The 16,942-nt window shown below is 50.8% G+C and overlaps 1 protein-coding gene across 4 annotated transcripts in view; it reads left to right on the top strand.

Annotated features, from left to right (window-relative positions):
* The window catches only part of LOC140404341 (creatine kinase U-type, mitochondrial-like), a 51,751-nt gene that overhangs the window by 33,154 nt on the left and 1,655 nt on the right, over positions 1 to 16,942 (top strand). For all 4 annotated transcript variants that reach the window (XM_072492736.1, XM_072492735.1, XM_072492734.1 and 1 more), the window contains exons 7-8: positions 10,263 to 10,386; positions 13,552 to 13,686. In XM_072492736.1, coding sequence (XP_072348837.1) covers positions 10,263 to 10,386; positions 13,552 to 13,686 — 259 coding nt within the window. The remainder of the gene's footprint in view (positions 1 to 10,262; positions 10,387 to 13,551; positions 13,687 to 16,942) is intronic.

The following is a 16,942-nucleotide window of genomic DNA, read 5'->3' as shown; positions in this document are numbered from 1 at the left end:
GCATGAGTTCTCATATACATTCATGTAGTATCAAGTTCCACATACACCCGACCAAATAAGGTAATGGTAACAAATGCAAGAGTCTCATCGGTCTTTCTCCCACATTCCTTGACCTGGCCATATAAACTGACTTTCACAATCACTGTACGAAGTCTTACAACACCAGGTTAAAGTCCAACAGGTTTATTTCGATGTCACTAGCTTTCGGAGCGCTGCTCCTTCCTCAGGTGAATGAAGAGGTCTGTTCCAGAAACACATATATAGACAAATTCAAAGATGCCAGACAATGCTAGGAATGCGAGCATTAGCAGGTGATTAAATCTTTACAGATCCAGAGATGGGGTGACCCCAGGTTAAAGAGGTGTGAATTGTCTCAAGCCAGGACAGTTGGTAGGATTTTGCAGGCCAGATGGTGGGGGATGAATGTAATGTGACATGAATCCCAGGTCCCGGTTGAGGCCGCACTCATGTGTGCGGAACTTGGCTATAAGTTTCTGCTCGGCGATTCTGCGTTGTCGCGGGTCCTGAAGGCCGCCTTGGAGAACGCTTACCCGGAGATCAGAGGCTGAATGCCCTTGACTGCTGAAGTGTTCCCCGACTGGAAGCAGTCAAGGGCATTCAGCCTCTGATCTCCGGGTAAGCGTTCTCCAAGGCGGCCTTCAGGGCCCGCGACAACGCAGAATCGCTGAGCAGAAACTTATAGCCAAGTTCCGCACACATGAGTGCGGCCTCAACCGGGACCTGGGATTCATGTCACATTACATTCATCCCCCACCATCTGGCCTGCAAAATCCTACCAACTGTCCTGGCTTGAGACAATTCACACCTCTTTAACCTGGGGTTACCCCATCTCTGGATCTGTAAAGATTTAATCACCTGCTAATGCTCGCATTCCAAGCATTGTTTGGCATCTTTGAATTTGTCTATATATGTGTTTCTGGAACAGACCTCTTCATTCACCTGAGGAAGGAGCAGCGCTCCGAAAGCTAGTGACATCGAAACAAACCTGTTGGACTTTAACCTGGTGTTGTAAGACTTCGTACTGTGCTCACCCCAGTCCAACGCCGGCATCTCCACATCATGGTTCACAATCACTGATCCTGATAGGCCCACTATACATTCCTCAGCCCTGGGCCCCTTTCTCGCAGCATCCTTTGTGCAAAGAACCGGTCCTAATGGTTACCCATCCCCCTCTCGCCCATGCTTTGCCCAGTCCCTTTGTCCATTCCCTGCAACCCAAATTAATGTCTATAAATGCACTATCCTAATCTTCTGCTTTCCTATATTAGGGTATACCTCTACACTATCCTAACTGGTCATCCCAGTCTAATGCCCTTTTCTTTAGTTCAATTCCTCAGAGGGGGAGGACACTGGAGGCCAATTGAATATTGTGAAACTGAAATTGATGGATTTTCTGTTGAACAAGGCGATTGTGGATAAGGGAACCAAGACAGTGAATGGAGTATGATGGGTGTGGGAGTCAAATGTTTGATATGCCAGCAGCGGCTGGAAGGCCTTGACTTTTCAGGTTTGGGTCTGAATATTTCCCCAGCCCGGAGTAGCTGCTGGAGTAGATTTCTCTCCTCCCTCGAACTCCTAGTACCCTCTCTCCATCGTGCTCCCACCTTGCCCACCCTGGATTCCTGGTTAGACATAGAATTTACAGTGCAGAAGGAGGCCATTCGGCCCATCGAGTCTGCACCGGCTCTTGGAAAGAGCACCCTACCCAAGGTTAACACCTCCACCCAATCCCCATAACCCAGTAACCCCACCCAACACTAAGGGCAATTTTGGACACTAAGGGCAATTTATCATGGCCAATCCACCTAACTGGCTGGTTCTTGCAGCTTTACTTACCTGTGGCTGTTGGTGCAAATTCATGAGCAAAAATAGTCAATGGCAACGGGAACCAACCTTCACGAGGTAAATGCAACCTTTTGCCGAAGTCAGGTGATTTTAAGTTGATGTGGTCAGAACATTACACGGCCAAAACCCCAGGAATGGCTCCGTCCAGAGTGGCCAACCTGATCTACATCGGCAGCACCATATTGCACAGAATCACGCTCAATATTTTCATTTGGATTCTAACGTTTTATTGAGGGTTAAAACTGTGAATGAGCAGTGAGTCGACCGAATATCTGTGTTTCGGTGTCCCAATTCTCGCTTTATTCATCTGCATGATCGTTCATCCCAGTTTCCAGGCAACATGACAACAGGCTACAGATCTTTGTAGGGCAAGGCTGGACTGTACAGCACGTCTATCATTCCCGAGCCAACCATTCCCTAAGTGGATTAGTGGGGAGGAGCTCAGTTATTAGGCTGGTAAAATGGAATCTGTTTGATTTATCTTAATATTGAAGGAGCAAGTTGGCTACCAGATGTACCATGGTCCAAAAGCCAAATCAGTCATTTTTCCAACACCCTGTAGGAAACACACAGCAGGTCTGGAAGAGAAAGCCATCTGACATTGAACAGCAACTCAGAAGTCAAAACCTTAACACAGGGTTTGGCAATGAGCCTCTAAAGGAGATTTTGGGACAGGTGGCCAAAAACTTGCTCAAAGAGGACTTCCGGTTGCGGCGGGGATGAGCTAGCCGCACGTTTCGGCGGCTCCAGCTCCGACGGAACTTCGGGCTCTTTTAAGAGCCCCAACGGGACTTGGACGGCCGTAAAACCCGGTGCGAGGCGCGAGGGAAGGGAGTCCCCCCCCCCCCCCCCCCCGAACGACGGAAGGAAAAACCGGCGCCGGCGGCTGCAGCCCGAAGAATCTGCAGCCAGAAGATCAGAGAGAGAGAGAGAGAGGGAGTGAAACAAAATGGCGGCGGAGAAACCACAGGTGACATGGGGGCCTGAGCAGGACGAGGTGGTGAGACGGTGCATGGACCTGCTGAAGAAGGAGGTAATGACCCCGTTGTTACAGGCAATTGAGGGGCTTAAGGAGACTTTAAAGACCCAGGAGACGGAACTTTGCGTGGTGGAGCAGAAGGTATCAGGTATTGAGGACGAGGTCCTGGGCCTGGCGGCCAAGACTCAGACGCACGAGGCACTTCATAAAAAGTGTGCTGACAGGATTGAGGCCCTTGAAAATGGAGCGCGAAAGAAGAACCTTAGGGTACTAGGTCTCCCGGAGGGTGTGGAAGGAGTGGACTGTGGAGCGTACGCAAGTAAGATGCTGAGCTCACTGATGGGTGCTGAGGCCCCTGCGGGCCCCATGGAGGTGGAGTGGGCAAATCGGATCCCGGCGAGAAGACCAAAAGCGGGAGAACCACCGAGGGCGATAATCGTGCGATTCTACCGCCTTAAGGACAGAGAAGAGGTCCTGAGATGGGCTAAAAAGGTGCGGAGTAGCAGATGGGAGAATGCGGTGGTAAGGATCTATCAGGATTGGAGTGCGGAGGTGGCGAGAAGGAGGGCGAGCTTCAACCGAGCCAAAGAGGTTTTGCACAAAAGGAAGGTGAAGTTTGGGATGCTGCAGCCGGCAAGACTATGGGTCACGCATCAGGAGAGACACTATTATTTCGAGACGGCGGGGGAAGCATGGTCCTTCATCAATGAAGAGAAACTGGACCGGAACTGAGGGACGGATGCTGCAGGGAACTGTTATTGTTGTTATTATTGTTTTTGTTAATAGGATGGTGAAAGTTAAGCGAGAAGTAAACAGGGAAGGGGGGGGACACTGGGGAAATGTGGGCGCCGGTGAGGGGGGAGAGGCGGGACATAGTCAGAGAATGGGGAAGGAGAGGGGGAGGGGAAAGGGAGCTGCGCCATAAGAGGCGGGACAGGTAAAGGGATGTTCCCGCGCCAGAAAGAATAAGGCGGGAAAACAGGCGCAAGGCGGATGGGAGTTCCCTCACACCGGGGGGGCCGAGGAGCGAGCAGGAGTAGCCGGGGTCAGTTGAAGTCAGCTGACTTACGGAAGTGATTTGGGGGGAGCAATCAAGCTAGATAGGGATCTAGCGGGGGGGGGGGGGGGGGGGACAACTGGGTTGCTGCTGCGGAAATCCAAAAGGAAATGGCTAAAGAGAGGGTGGTCGGGGGCGGAATGCGACGCTGGGGGAGCGGGCGGGAGCGCGGAGGCGGGATATGGGACTGGCCTAGAGAAGGTAATGGCTAGTCGACACGGGAGGGGGGCAGGTAGCCCCCCAGTGAGGCTGATCACGTGGAACGTGAGAGGCCTGAATGGGCCGATAAAAAGGGCCCGAGCGCTCGCGCATTTGAAAGGACTAAGGGCAGACGTGGTTATGCTCCAAGAGACGCACCTAAAGGTGGCGGACCAAGTTAGGCTAAGGAAAGGATGGGTGGGACAGGTGTTCCACTCAGGACTGGACGCAAAGAACAGAGGGGTGGCCATTTTGGTGGGGAAACGGGTAGCATTTGAAGCAAAGAACATCGTAGCAGATAGTGGAGGTAGATATGTAATGGTGAGTGGTAGGCTGGAGGGAATGGAGGTCGTGTTGGTTAATGTGTATGCCCCAAATTGGGACGATGCGGGGTTCATGAGACGGATGCTGGGGCGTATTCCGGACCTGGAGGCAGGAAATTTGATTTTAGGAGGGGACTTCAATACGGTGCTGGACCCGGGGCTAGATAGATCCAGCTCAAGGACTGGAAGAAGGCCGGCAGCGGCCAAGGTACTTAAGGGGTTTATGGACCAAATGGGGGGAGTGGATCCATGGCGATTTCTTAGACCCAGGGCTAGGGAGTATTCCTTCTTCTCCCACGTCCATAAAGTGTACTCCCGGATAGATTTTCTTGTTTTGGGAAGGTCGTTGATCTCTAGGGTGGAAGAAGCTGAATACTCAGCCATAGCGGTTTTGGATCATGCCCCACATTGGGTGGACCTGGAAGTAGGAGAGGACAGGGAGCAGAGAACACTCTGGCGATTAGATGTGGGACTGATGGCGGATGAGGGAGTGTGTGCAAGAGTGAGGGGGTGTATCGAGAGATACCTGGAGGTCAATGACGATGGCGAGGTCCCTGTGGGAGTGGTCTGGGAAGCACTAAAAGCGGTGGTCAGAGGAGAGCTGATTTCTATTGGGGCCCACAAAAGGAAAACAGAGGCCAAGGAAAGGGATAGATTACTGGGGGAGATTTTAAGGGTGGACAGGGAATTTGCAGAGACCCCGGAGGAGGAGCTGTACAGGGAGAGGAGACGACTCCAGACCGAGTTTGACCTTCTGATCACCAGAAAGGCGGAGGTACTGTGGAGGAAGGCACAGGGGAGGAGGTATGAATATGGGGAAAAGGCTAGTCGCCTGTTGGCGCACCAACTGCGAAAGAGGGCAACAGCGAGGGAGATGGGAGGAATTAGGGATGAAAGGGGAGACACCGTGCGAAGGGCAGGAAAGATAAATGAGGTGTTTAAGACCTTTTATGAAGAACTGTATAGGTCTCAGCCCCCAGAGGGAGAGGAGGGGATGCGGCAGTTCCTGGATCAGTTGAGGTTCCCGAAAGTGGAGGAGCGGGGGGTGGTAGGCCTGGGGGCGCCGATTGAGGTGGACGAGGTTATTAAGGGACTGGGAAGCATGCAAGCAGGGAAGGCCCCGGGGCCAGACGGGTTCCCGGTGGAATTCTACAGAAAATATGTGGGCTTGTTGGCCCCGTTGTTGGCGAGGACGTTCAATTAGGCCAGGGAAGGGGGGACACTACCCCCGACAATGTCGGAGGCGACGATATCGCTAATTTTGAAGAGGGACAAAGATCCGATGCAGTGTGGGTCCTATAGACCTATTTCACTATTGAACGTGGACGCCAAACTGCTAGCAAAGGTGCTGGCATCGAGGATAGAGGACTGTGTCCCAGGGGTGGTGCACGAAGACCAGACAGGGTTCGTAAAAGGGAGACAATTGAATGTTAACGTGCGACGGCTATTAGGGGTGATAATGAAGCCCTCAGTGGAGGGGGAGGCAGAGATAGTGGCGGCAATGGACGCTGAGAAGGCATTTGATAGGGTGGAGTGGGAGTATTTGTGGGAAGTGTTAAGGAGGTTTGGGTTTGGGAGCGGATTTATTCGCTGGGTTAGACTACTATAGATCGGAGTATTTCCGATTATATAGGGGAACAAGACAGGGATGCCCGCTGTCTCCATTGTTGTTTGCGCTGGCAATTGAACCTCTGGCCATGGCGCTGAGAGACTCCAGGAAATGGAGAGGGGTGACTAGAGGGGGAGAAGAACACCGAGTCTCGTTATACGCGGATGACCTATTGCTATACGTGTCGGACCCAGCGGGGGGGATGATAGAGGTTATGCGAATCGTGAGGAGGTTCGGGGAATTTTCGGGGTATAGGTTAAACATGGGGAAGAGTGAATTATATGTGATACATCCAGGGGACCAGAGTAGAGAGATAGAAGGCTTACCGCTAAGGAAAGTAGAAAGAAACTTCCGATACTTGGGGATTCAGATCGCTAGGAGCTGGGGAACCTTGCACAGACTTAATCTGACACGGCTGGTAGAACAAATGGAGGAGGACTTTAGGAGCCTTTATCGCTGGCGGGCAGGGTGCAGGCAATTAAGATGATGGTCCTCGCGAGGTTCTTATTTGTATTTCAATGTCTCCCTATTTTAATCACCAGGACCTTTTTTAATAAAATAGATAGGAGCATTACGAACTTTGTGTGGGCAGGGAAAGTTCCGAGAGTAAGGAGGGGGTTCCTGCAGCGCAGTAGGGACAGAGGAGGACTAGCACTACCGAACTTGGGAGATTATTATTGGGCCGCCAATGTGGCAATGATACGTAGATGGATGATGGAGGGTGAGGGAGCGGCGTGGAAAAGGCTGGAGAGAAGGTCCTGTAAAGGGACGAGTCTAGAGGCGCTGGTGACGGCGCCGCTACCGTTCTCACCGAAAAAGTACACCACGAACCCGGTGGTGGTGGCAACACTGAACATATGGGGACAGTGGAGGCGACAGAGAGGGGTGCGGGGAGCCCTGGTGGGGTCCCTATCAGGAACAACCATAGGTTCGCCCCAGGAAGAATGGATGGAGGATTTCAGAGCTGGTACCAGTTGGGAATTAGGAAGGTGGGAGATTTATTCATAGATGGGACTTTTGCGAGCTTGGGAGCACTGGAGGAAAAGCATAAGTTACCCCAGGGGAATTTCTTGAGATATATGCAGGTGAGGGCGTTTACTAGACAACAGGTGAGGGAATTTCCGTGGCTCCCGACACAGGGGATACAGGACAGGGTGCTTTCAGGGGTGTGGGTCGGAGAGGGCAAGGTGTCAGAGATTTATAGAGAGATGAGGGAAGAGGGGGAGGAGTCGGTGGGCGAACTAAAAAGAAAGTGGGAAGAAGAATTAGGGGAGGAGATAGAGGAGGGTATGTGGGCTGATGCCCTAAGCAGGGTAAATTCCTCTTCCTCATGCGCCAGGCTTAGCCTGATTCAATTTAAGGTGCTACATAGAGCACACATAACGGGGGCAAGATTGAGCAGGTTCTTTGGAGTGGAGGACAAATGTGGGAGGTGTGGCGGGAGCCCAGCAAACCATGCACATATGTTTTGGGCGTGCCCGGCACTGGAAGGGTATTAGAAGGGAGTGACGGGAGTGATTTTGCAGGTGGTGAAGGCCCGGGTCAAACCAGGCTGGGGGTTAGCTCTATTTGGAGTTGCGGAAGAGCCGGGAGTGCAGGAGGCGAAAGAGGCCGATGTCGTGGCCTTTGCGTCCCTCGTAGCCCGGCGCAGGATCCTACTCATGTGGAAGGAGGCGAAACCCCCCGGACTGGAGGCCTGGGTAAACGATATGGCGGGGTTTATTAAACTGGAGCAGATAAAGTTTGCCCTGAGAGGATCGGCTCAAGGGTTCACCAGGCGGTGGCAGCCATTTTTCGACTACCTAGGGGAACGTTAGAGGGAAGACGGATGACCAGCAGCAGCAACCCAGGGGGGGGGGGGGGGAGGGGGAGGCAGTTGAGTATAGGGCAATAGAGTACGAGGTTCTGTTACTTGTATATTATTACTACTATTATTACTATTGTTAAAAAGTTTTAAAATTTCTGTTTTGTTACTGTTATCGTTTCGCTTGTTTTGTAAGCGGGAAAAATGTTGCTCAGGGAAAAAAATTTCAATAAAATATATATTTTTTAAAAAACTTGCTCAAAGACTTAGGTTTTAAGGATCATCTCAATGGAGAAAAAGAGAGGCAGAGAGAGGTTTGGGGGGAGGGGTGGAGATTTGAGAGCTTAAGGCCCAGGCACCTAAATGTGTGGCCACCAAATCAGTTAAAATCAGGGATCATAGAATCCCTGCAGCGCAGAAGGAGAGCATTGGGCCCATCAAGTCTCCACCGGCCCTTGCTCCATTAGAGCGCCCTACCTAGGCCCAATCCCTCACTCCTAGCCCCGTGACCCCACCTGACCTTTGGCAATTTCTCATGGCCAATCCACCTAACCTGCACATCTTTGGGCTGCAGGAGGAAATTGGAGCACCCGGAGGAAACCCACGCAGACACGGGGATAATGTGCAGACTCCACACAGTCACCCAAGGTCAGAATCAAACCTGGGTCCATGGTGCTGTGAGGCAGCAGTGCTAACCACTGTGCCACCGTGCTGTTCAGGAGCTCAAAAATAGAGGAGCACAGATATGTTGGAGGATGATGGGACTGGAGGGGGTTACAGGGATGGGGCCATGGAGGGATTTTAAAACAAGGATGAGAATTTTAAAATCGCGGCATTTCTCAACTGGGAACTTGCGTGTGTCAGTGAGCAAGGAGCGGGTGATGGGTGAACGGGCCCCTATGTGACTAAGAGCAGATTTTGGGGTGAGCTCAGGTTTATAGAGGAAGGACAGCCAGGAGCGTCGGGGTCGTGAAGTCTGGAAGCAACAAAGACATTGATGAGATCAGTTGAGGGAGAACGCTGATTAGAATGGCTCTATTTAAATCCCCAACTCTGCCATTCCCCACACTACAGCATCCGTTTGGTTTTTAATAATTCCCTGGTTTTAATCTTTATTATTCTGTTTGGCATTTTCTTTCATGTAATGAAGAATTCGCAATTGTACAGCAATCGAGTATATAATTTTATTCAGATGGTGAGCATGAACTGGGGTGGAGGCTGAAACTATGGTGGCAGGATTAGGAGGTGAACGTTTGTAATGTGCGTTTCTTGGAATTGAAGTTTATAAAGTGTGTAAAGATGGGCTCCAGTTCTATCCTTCACTGCCAGGCTGCCTGGACTAGAAGTTACCTGTTCGCAGTTTTGAGACCTTGTCCCTTGCTCCACCTGTAAATTTAAAATAATATTACAGGTAATGTTACAGAGGGTGACACAGTGCACAGTGGTCAGCACTGCTGCCTCACAGGGCCAGGGACCCAGGTTCCATTCCGGTCTCGGATGACTGTGCGGAGTCTGCATGTTCTCCCCATGTCTGCGTGGGTTTCCTCCGGGTGCTCCGGTTTCCACCCACAGTCGGAAGCTGTGCAGGTTAGGCAGATTGGCCACGCTAAATTGCCCCTTGCTGTCCAACGCTGGGCAGGTTAGGTGGGGTTATGTGTTGTGGTGATAGGGCGGGGGAGTGGGCCAAGGTAGGATGCTCTTGGGAGGGTCAGTGAAGAGATGATGGGCCAAATGGCCTTCTGCACTATTCTCTGGATTCTATTAAAGGAATTCAAATAGATGAGGAAGGAACACAGAAAGTTATGATGAACTAAAAGGGTAGTGGAAATAAACTCAATAATATCTTTCAAATGATTATTGTGCAAACACTCAAATGATTAAGCATGAGCAGGCTATAGGCAAAGATCAGTGTGGGGCTCATTGGACAGTTCTTTCAAAGAGATAGTATAGGATTGATGGTTTAAATGGCCTTCTGCACTATAAGATTCTTGAAGCAACATTTTCCAACCAACAGCAATAATTGTTTTTTTATATGAAATCTATAATATAGAGAAATGACCCAAGACACTTAACAAATGTCTTTTTTAAATGGATCTCAAATCAAAGAAATAGATCGGAGGGGTGGGGGCGAGAGAACTGAAAAACTGGGTCAACAAGATAAATGTTAAGAAGGTAATTGAAGGAGAGAGAGGTGGAGAGTTTTTAGGGAGAGAATTCCAGACATCATGGATTTGGGAATGGGATAAAACCAGGAAGAAAGCTCAATATCTGAATCTGAATCATTGGGAGATCTGGAAGCAACGTAGGTCAGGGAGGACAAGGTGGCGGAGTAAGGTGACCATGGAAAGGTTTCTGAGTTTCAATACAATTGTGCCTTCTGTTTCAAAAAACTGCTTAAACTGCTCTGTCTCTGCCTGCTCTTCCAGGCACAATAACGAGAAGACTTTCTTAATCTGGGTCAACGAGGAGGACCACACGCGAATCATTTCCATGGAGAAGGGAGGCAACATGAAGCGGGTGTTTGACAAATTCTGTCGAGGTCTCAAAGAGGTAAACTGTTGCTAACAACCCATCCACCAGAATCTCCTCTCCACTCTCTTACAATCAACAGGAGGAGGCCATTCAGCCCCCACGTGCCCGTACTGGCCCTTATCCAATTAGCCTCACTGCTCCCACCCTCTCTCCTCATTGCCCAGGAACTTTATCCCCTTCAAGCATCTATCCAATTTCGACAGAGGGAACAGGGAGTAACTCATCTCACTGGAGACTCGAGGAGACAGATTTTAGATAATTGACAGAGAGAAGAGAAGATTTTTTCAATGCAATGAATTGTTGTGATGTGAAAGGGCAGTGGAAGCAGATTCTATCATAACTTTCATCGGGGGTGGGGGGAGGGATTATCAGGGTTGTGGGGAAAGTGCAGGATGGATGGGAGCTATTGGCTAAAATAAAATGAGCTGGCACGGTGGCGCAGTGGTTAGCACTGCTGCCTCACGGCGCCGAGGTCCCAGGTTCGATCCCGGCTCTGGGTCACTGTCCGTGTGGAGTTTGCACATTCTCCCCGTGTCTGCGTGGGTCTCACCCCCACAACCCAAAGATGTGCAGGCTAGGTGGATTGGCCACTTAATTTTTTAAAAATGAATTGGGTACTCTAAATTTATTTATTTTTAAATGCGCTTACACAGACAAAACCGACCAAACGGCCTCATTCAGTACAGTGTGATTCTATCTGATGTGGTCCAGGAGGAAACAATCCCACAACCCCCAGCCCCCCATCGTTGGCTTCACTTTCAGCAGCTGCTCATTCTTTCAATCGCTTCCTCTTTAAATTTCAGATCCCTCCCCCGCCCCCTCCTTTTCTCCGACAGAATTGTTCAGTTTTTCCAGGCTTTTGTACACCTCATTGTTGGTCAGGACTGGGTTTGGCAGGGGGGGGGGAGGGCCTCTAACACTCAAGACGACAAAGGATTTCACTTTCCACAGCTTCCCTTGAATTTAAATAGGAGCCAAGCGGTTACAAACAAAAGCCGGCTCTGTGGGACTTTGGCCATCAAAGGGATCATTCTCTGGAATCCCCCCCCACACAAACCCTGGCTGTGATGCCGGCCATTAATCCTAGCTCTTCGCAATAATGACCTTCCCATCCCCTGGGTTTGTGAACACGGCGAGGTACCAGCGATCAGGATGGACGCTGCATTGTGTTTGTGAGATTTTCAAGCAGGTCAGTGCCCAGATCCACAATGTACTTTTGCAATGAATCCATCATGACCGAGCCTCCCTTACAGCAAATATGTCAAAATATTACTCAGAGTAATTGCCCCTTCAGTTAGTTCCCCCCTTTCCCGTGTGTTAAAGGTGCTGATTTGTACTGGAGTGTTGTACCGTACAGATTGGACACCCCTCTGTTACTTCACAGAATTGCAATTTATCGATTACTTTATCTTCAGACTTCACTACTCTGACACAAGCCTGACGTGCCTCCCATCTTCCGCCCTCTAGAAACTGGAGCTCACCCAGAACTCTGCTGATTCACACAAAGTCCTGTTCGCAAACCACCCTGTGGCCCCTGACCAACGCTGACTCCACTACTCTTAATTCCCATCATGATTTCAAACATCTCCAGGGCCTCAACCCTCCCAGTCCGAGTAATCTCCTCCAACCCTACATCTGTCCGTGATCAGCGCGAGACGGCACAGTGGTTAGCACTGCTGCCTCGCAGCGCCAGGGTCCCAGGTTTGATTCCAGCCTCGGGTGACTGTGCAGAGTCTGCGCGTCCTCCCCGTGTGTGCGTGGGTTTCCTCCGGGTGCTCCGGTTTCCTCCCACAGTCCAAAGATGTGCAGGTTAGGTGGATTGGTCAGGCTAAAATTGCCCCTTAGTGTCCAAGGGTTAGGTGGAATTATGGGATTGCAGGGAGTGGACTTAGGTAGGGTCTCCTTCAGCGGGTCACTGCAGACTTGATGGACTGAATGGTCTCCTTCTACACTGTAGGGATTCTATTATATCTGCACTCGTACAACTCTGGCCTCATGCGCGCCCCTGATTCTAATCACTCCAACATTGCCGGCTGTGCCTTCAGCTGCCTGAGCTCTAGAATTTGCTCTCTAAAATTTGCTCTCTAAAACTCTCCGTCTCTCTGTCTCGTCCTCCTCCTGTGCGAAGCTCTCCGGCAATGCTTTTGATCACCTGTTCTACTGTGTGGCTGAAGAGCTAATCTTGTCTGCTAACAGTCCTAGAAAACAATTTGAGATATTTTTGCTACATGACGGGCACAATGAAAAGACAAGCTGTTGTTGAGCCAAGTCCCGAGGACCACCCATTGGATGGGCCGTTTTTCTCATGAGAGGAGACATCCCAGAAATCTGAGTGACATAACAAGAGGAATATATCTCCCATCTAGAATATCATTCACATCGGACTCTCACCTAGATTATCATCACCTAGGGCAATGGTTAGCACAGTTGCTTCACAGCTCCAGGGTCCCAGGTTCGATTCCGGCTTGGGTCACTGTCTGTGCGGAGTCTGCACGTTCTCCCAGTGTCTGCGTGGGTTTCCTCCGGGTGCTCCGGTTTCCTCCCACAGTCCAAAGATGTGCGGGTAAGGTGGATTGGCCATGCTAAATTGCCCTAAGTGTCCAAAAATGTTAAGTGGAGGTTACGGGGATAGGGTAGAGACGTGGGCTTGAATAGGGTGCTCTTTGTAAGGGCTGGTGCAGACTCGATGGGCCGAATGGCCTCCTTCTGCACTGTAAATTCTATAAATTCTATAAATCATTCACATTTGACTCTCACCGAGAATATCACTCAAGGCGATGATGTGGGAATTAAGATTTAAATTGTGTCCCAAAGTTGAGGATGCTACAAAGCAGAATAGAAACCGCCTCTTGTCTGTCTCTGAACCATCTCAGAGAGTTGAACATTTTACCACAGATTGGTGAGATGGTGGAACATTCACTGCCCTTTGAAATAGTTGAGGCAGAGTGTTTTGATACATTTAAGGGAAAGATAGATGAACTGATGAGAGAGAGAGCGAGAGGGATAGAAAGATATGCTGATGGGATTAGCTGTGGTGATTAAACACCAGCCTGGAGCCATTGGGCTAAATGCCCTGGTTCTGTGTTGTATGCTCAATGTCATTCTGTGCGTCCATTCATTCTTACCGGCTCTGAGAAAACTGGATACTAACGCTGAGCTCTGCTATGAACAATGTTTTTCTAGGTTGAGAGACTAATCGCTGAGAGAGGCTGGGAGTTTATGTGGAATGAGAGACTTGGATACATTCTGGCCTGTCCGTCAAATCTGGGCACTGGGCTCCGAGCTGGGGTACACATCAAACTCCCCATGCTCAGCAAGGTACCATTTCAATCTTATTTACCAGATGGACGACAATGGACGTCAACATTGTGAAGGGCGCATAACACTAAAATAAATTCTTTAAAAGCACAGGTTTTAAAACAACATTGAAAATGCTCAGAATATCAGTGCAGGGAAAAAGGAACCCTAATCCTGGTCTTTCTCTTTCAAATACTGATAGAGCTGCACATGAAATTCAGTAACAGACTGGGGGATGAGGGATTCTGGGCCACAAGGAACGAAACAGACTGGTGGAGCCAGTTGTGTAAATGGAGCAGGGCTGAACAGAAACTGACTTGGACAAGCTTACAGATGGAAAGTGGATGTAAAGTCCCTGTCGTCCCAGACGACCATAGGCCGCTTTCCGCTTTGAGGGGGAGACAGCTGACTGGTGATTTAACCTGAGGGTCACCATACCACAGGAGAGGGGCAAGGTTAAGAGGGCAGCACACAGGTATAAGAAACAGCAATGATCACGATGGCACTGTGTGAGCCTTACTAGGGTCAGCGCTAGGGTACAGTGAAGGGGACAATGTAGGAAGAGCTTAACTTTTAACCTATGCTGTAACTGTCCTGGGAGTGTTTGATGGGGAGAGTGTAGAGGGTGCTTTACTCTGTATCTAACCCTGGGCTGTACCTGTCCTGGGAGTGTTTGATGGGGACAGTGTAGAGGGAGCTTTACTCTGTATCTAACCCCGTGCTGTACCTGTCCTGGGAGTGTTTGATGGGGACAGTGTAGAGGGAGCTTTACTCTGTATCTGACCCCGTGCTATAACTGTCCTGGGAGTGTTTGATGGGGGCAGTGTAGAGGGAGCTTTACTCTGTATCTTACCCCATGCTGTACCTGTCCTGGGAGTGTTTGATGGGGCCAGTAGATGGAGCTTTACTCTGTATCTAACCCCGTGCTGTACCTGTCCTGGGAGTGTTTGATGGGGACAGTGTAGAGGGAGCTTTACTCTGTATCTAACCCCGTGCTGTACCTGTCCTGGGAGTGTTTGATGGGGACAGTGTAGAGGGAGCTTTACTCTGTATCTAACCCCCGTGCTGTAACTGTCCTGGGAGTGTTTGATGGGGACAGTGTAGAGGGAGCATTACTCCGTATCTAACCCCGTGCTGTACCTGTCCTGGGAGTGTTTGATGGGGACAGTGTAGAGGGAGCTTTACTCTGTATCTAACCCCGTGCTGTACCTGTCCTGGGAGTGTTTGATGGGGACAGTGCAGAGGGAGCTTTACTCTGTATTTCACCCCGTGCTGTACCTGTCCTGGGAGTGTTTGATGGGGACAGTGTAGAGGGAGCTTTACTCTGTATCTAACCCCGTGCTGTACCTGTCCTGGGAGTGTTTGATGGGGACAGTGTAGAGGGAGCATTACTCCGTATCTAACCCCGTGCTGTAACTGTCCTGGGAGTGTTTGATGGGGACAGTGCAGAAGGAGCTTTACTCTGTATCTAACCCCGTGCTGTAACTGTCCTGGGAGTGTTTGATGGGGACAGTGTAGAGGGAGCTTTACTCTGTATCTAACCCCATGCTGTACCTTTCCTGGGAGTGTTTGATGGGGACAGTGTAGAGGGAGCTTTACTCTGTATCTAACCCCGTGCTGTACCTGTCCTGGGAGTGTTTGATGGGGACAGTGTAGAGGGAGCTTTACTCTGTATCTAACCCCGTGCTGTACCTGTACTGGGAGTGTTTGATGGGGACGGTAGATGGAGCTTTACTCTGTATCTAACCTCACATTGTAATTGCCCTGTGAGTTGTTGTAATAGGTATTTTTTTCCTGTTTGCGGGGACAAGAACCATAGAGGAAAACAAACACTCAAATTCTCGGAGAATTTGAAGGTTCCACCAGGCCACACATCATTCATTAACACCTTTCGTTTTTCCAGTTAACCAATTCTCAGCCTGAATCAGGAAGTAAATACCAGCTGTGACTCCAGATAAAGTGAGTTTTGTTGGAATAAAGGGGTTTGCCATCTCTGTGCAGACCCCAATTGACAGCACAACCTTAACTAAAATTACCTGAGCCCTTATTCAACTCCCCGTGCCATTGTGTTGTGGTGTGAATGATCTGAGTTCATTGTGAAATGGGAACAAAGTAAATGGAAACCAGTTCTTCGTATATTTGGGTTGGAAGAGCCGTTACGCCTTCTGATTGGATGTGTAACATCTTGGTGATATGGACATCAAGCGACCAATGATGAGAGCATCTGGGTGGGGTGAGCGAAGGCAGGTCATGTGATGAAATCTCCAGGAATCTATCCAAGTTGAATTGCCTCCCTTCCTTCAAATGGCCTATTTCTCAGCACAGTTAAGGGCAGGGGAAACATATTGCACGTGTGAGTTGAGGGTGTACATATCCTGGGCGAGATTCTCCGACCCCCCGCCGGGTCGGAGAATCGCCGGGGGCTGGCGTGAATCCCGCCCCCGCCGGTTGCCGAATTCTCCGGCACCGGATATTCGGCGGGGGCGGGAATCGCGCCGCGCCAGTTGGCGGCCCCCCCCCCCCCCCCCCCGCGATTCTCCGGCCCGAATGGGCCGAAGTCCCGCCGCTAAAATGCCTGTCCCGCCGGCGTAGATTAAACCACCTACCTTACCGGTGGGACAAGGCGGCGCGGGGCGATCTGGCCCCGGGGGGATGCCCCCACGGTGGCCTGGCCCGCGATCAGGGCCCACCGGTCCGCGGGCGGGCCTGTGCCGTGGGGGCACTCTTTCCCTTCTGCCTTCGCCACGGTCTCCACCATGGCGGAGGCAGAAGAGACTCCCTCCACTGCGCATGCGCGGGAATGCCGTCAGCGGCCGTTAACGCTCCCGCGCATGCGCCACCCGGAGATGTCATTTCCGTGCCAGCTGGCGGGGCACCAAAGGCCTTTTCCACCAGCTGGCGGGGCGGAAATTCGTCCGGCGCGGGCCTAGCCCCTTAAGGTTGGGGCTCGGCCCCCCAAGATGCGGAGCATTCCGCACCTTTGGGGCGGCGCGATGCCCGACTGATTTGCGCCGTTTTGGGCGCCAGTCGGCGGACATCGCGCCGATACTGGAGAATTTCGTCCCCTTTTCCTGAAGGCCTCCAATCACCAATTATAGAAAGCAGCCTATTCACACTCTGGGATTACAGGAGGATGTAGACGGGCTGGTCAGGTGGGCTGATCAGTGGCAAATAGAATTCAATCCGGATAAGTGTGAGGTGATGCACTTGGGCAGGACACACAAGGCGAGGGAATACAGGATAAACGGCAGGACCCTGGGAAGCACCAAGGATCAGA

This window comes from Scyliorhinus torazame, chromosome 30, assembly GCF_047496885.1.
Source record: "Scyliorhinus torazame isolate Kashiwa2021f chromosome 30, sScyTor2.1, whole genome shotgun sequence".
Classification (NCBI taxonomy): domain Eukaryota; kingdom Metazoa; phylum Chordata; class Chondrichthyes; order Carcharhiniformes; family Scyliorhinidae; genus Scyliorhinus; species Scyliorhinus torazame.
The sequence above is the reverse complement of the archived record's forward strand: the minus strand, read 5'-3'. Positions and strand labels throughout refer to the sequence as shown.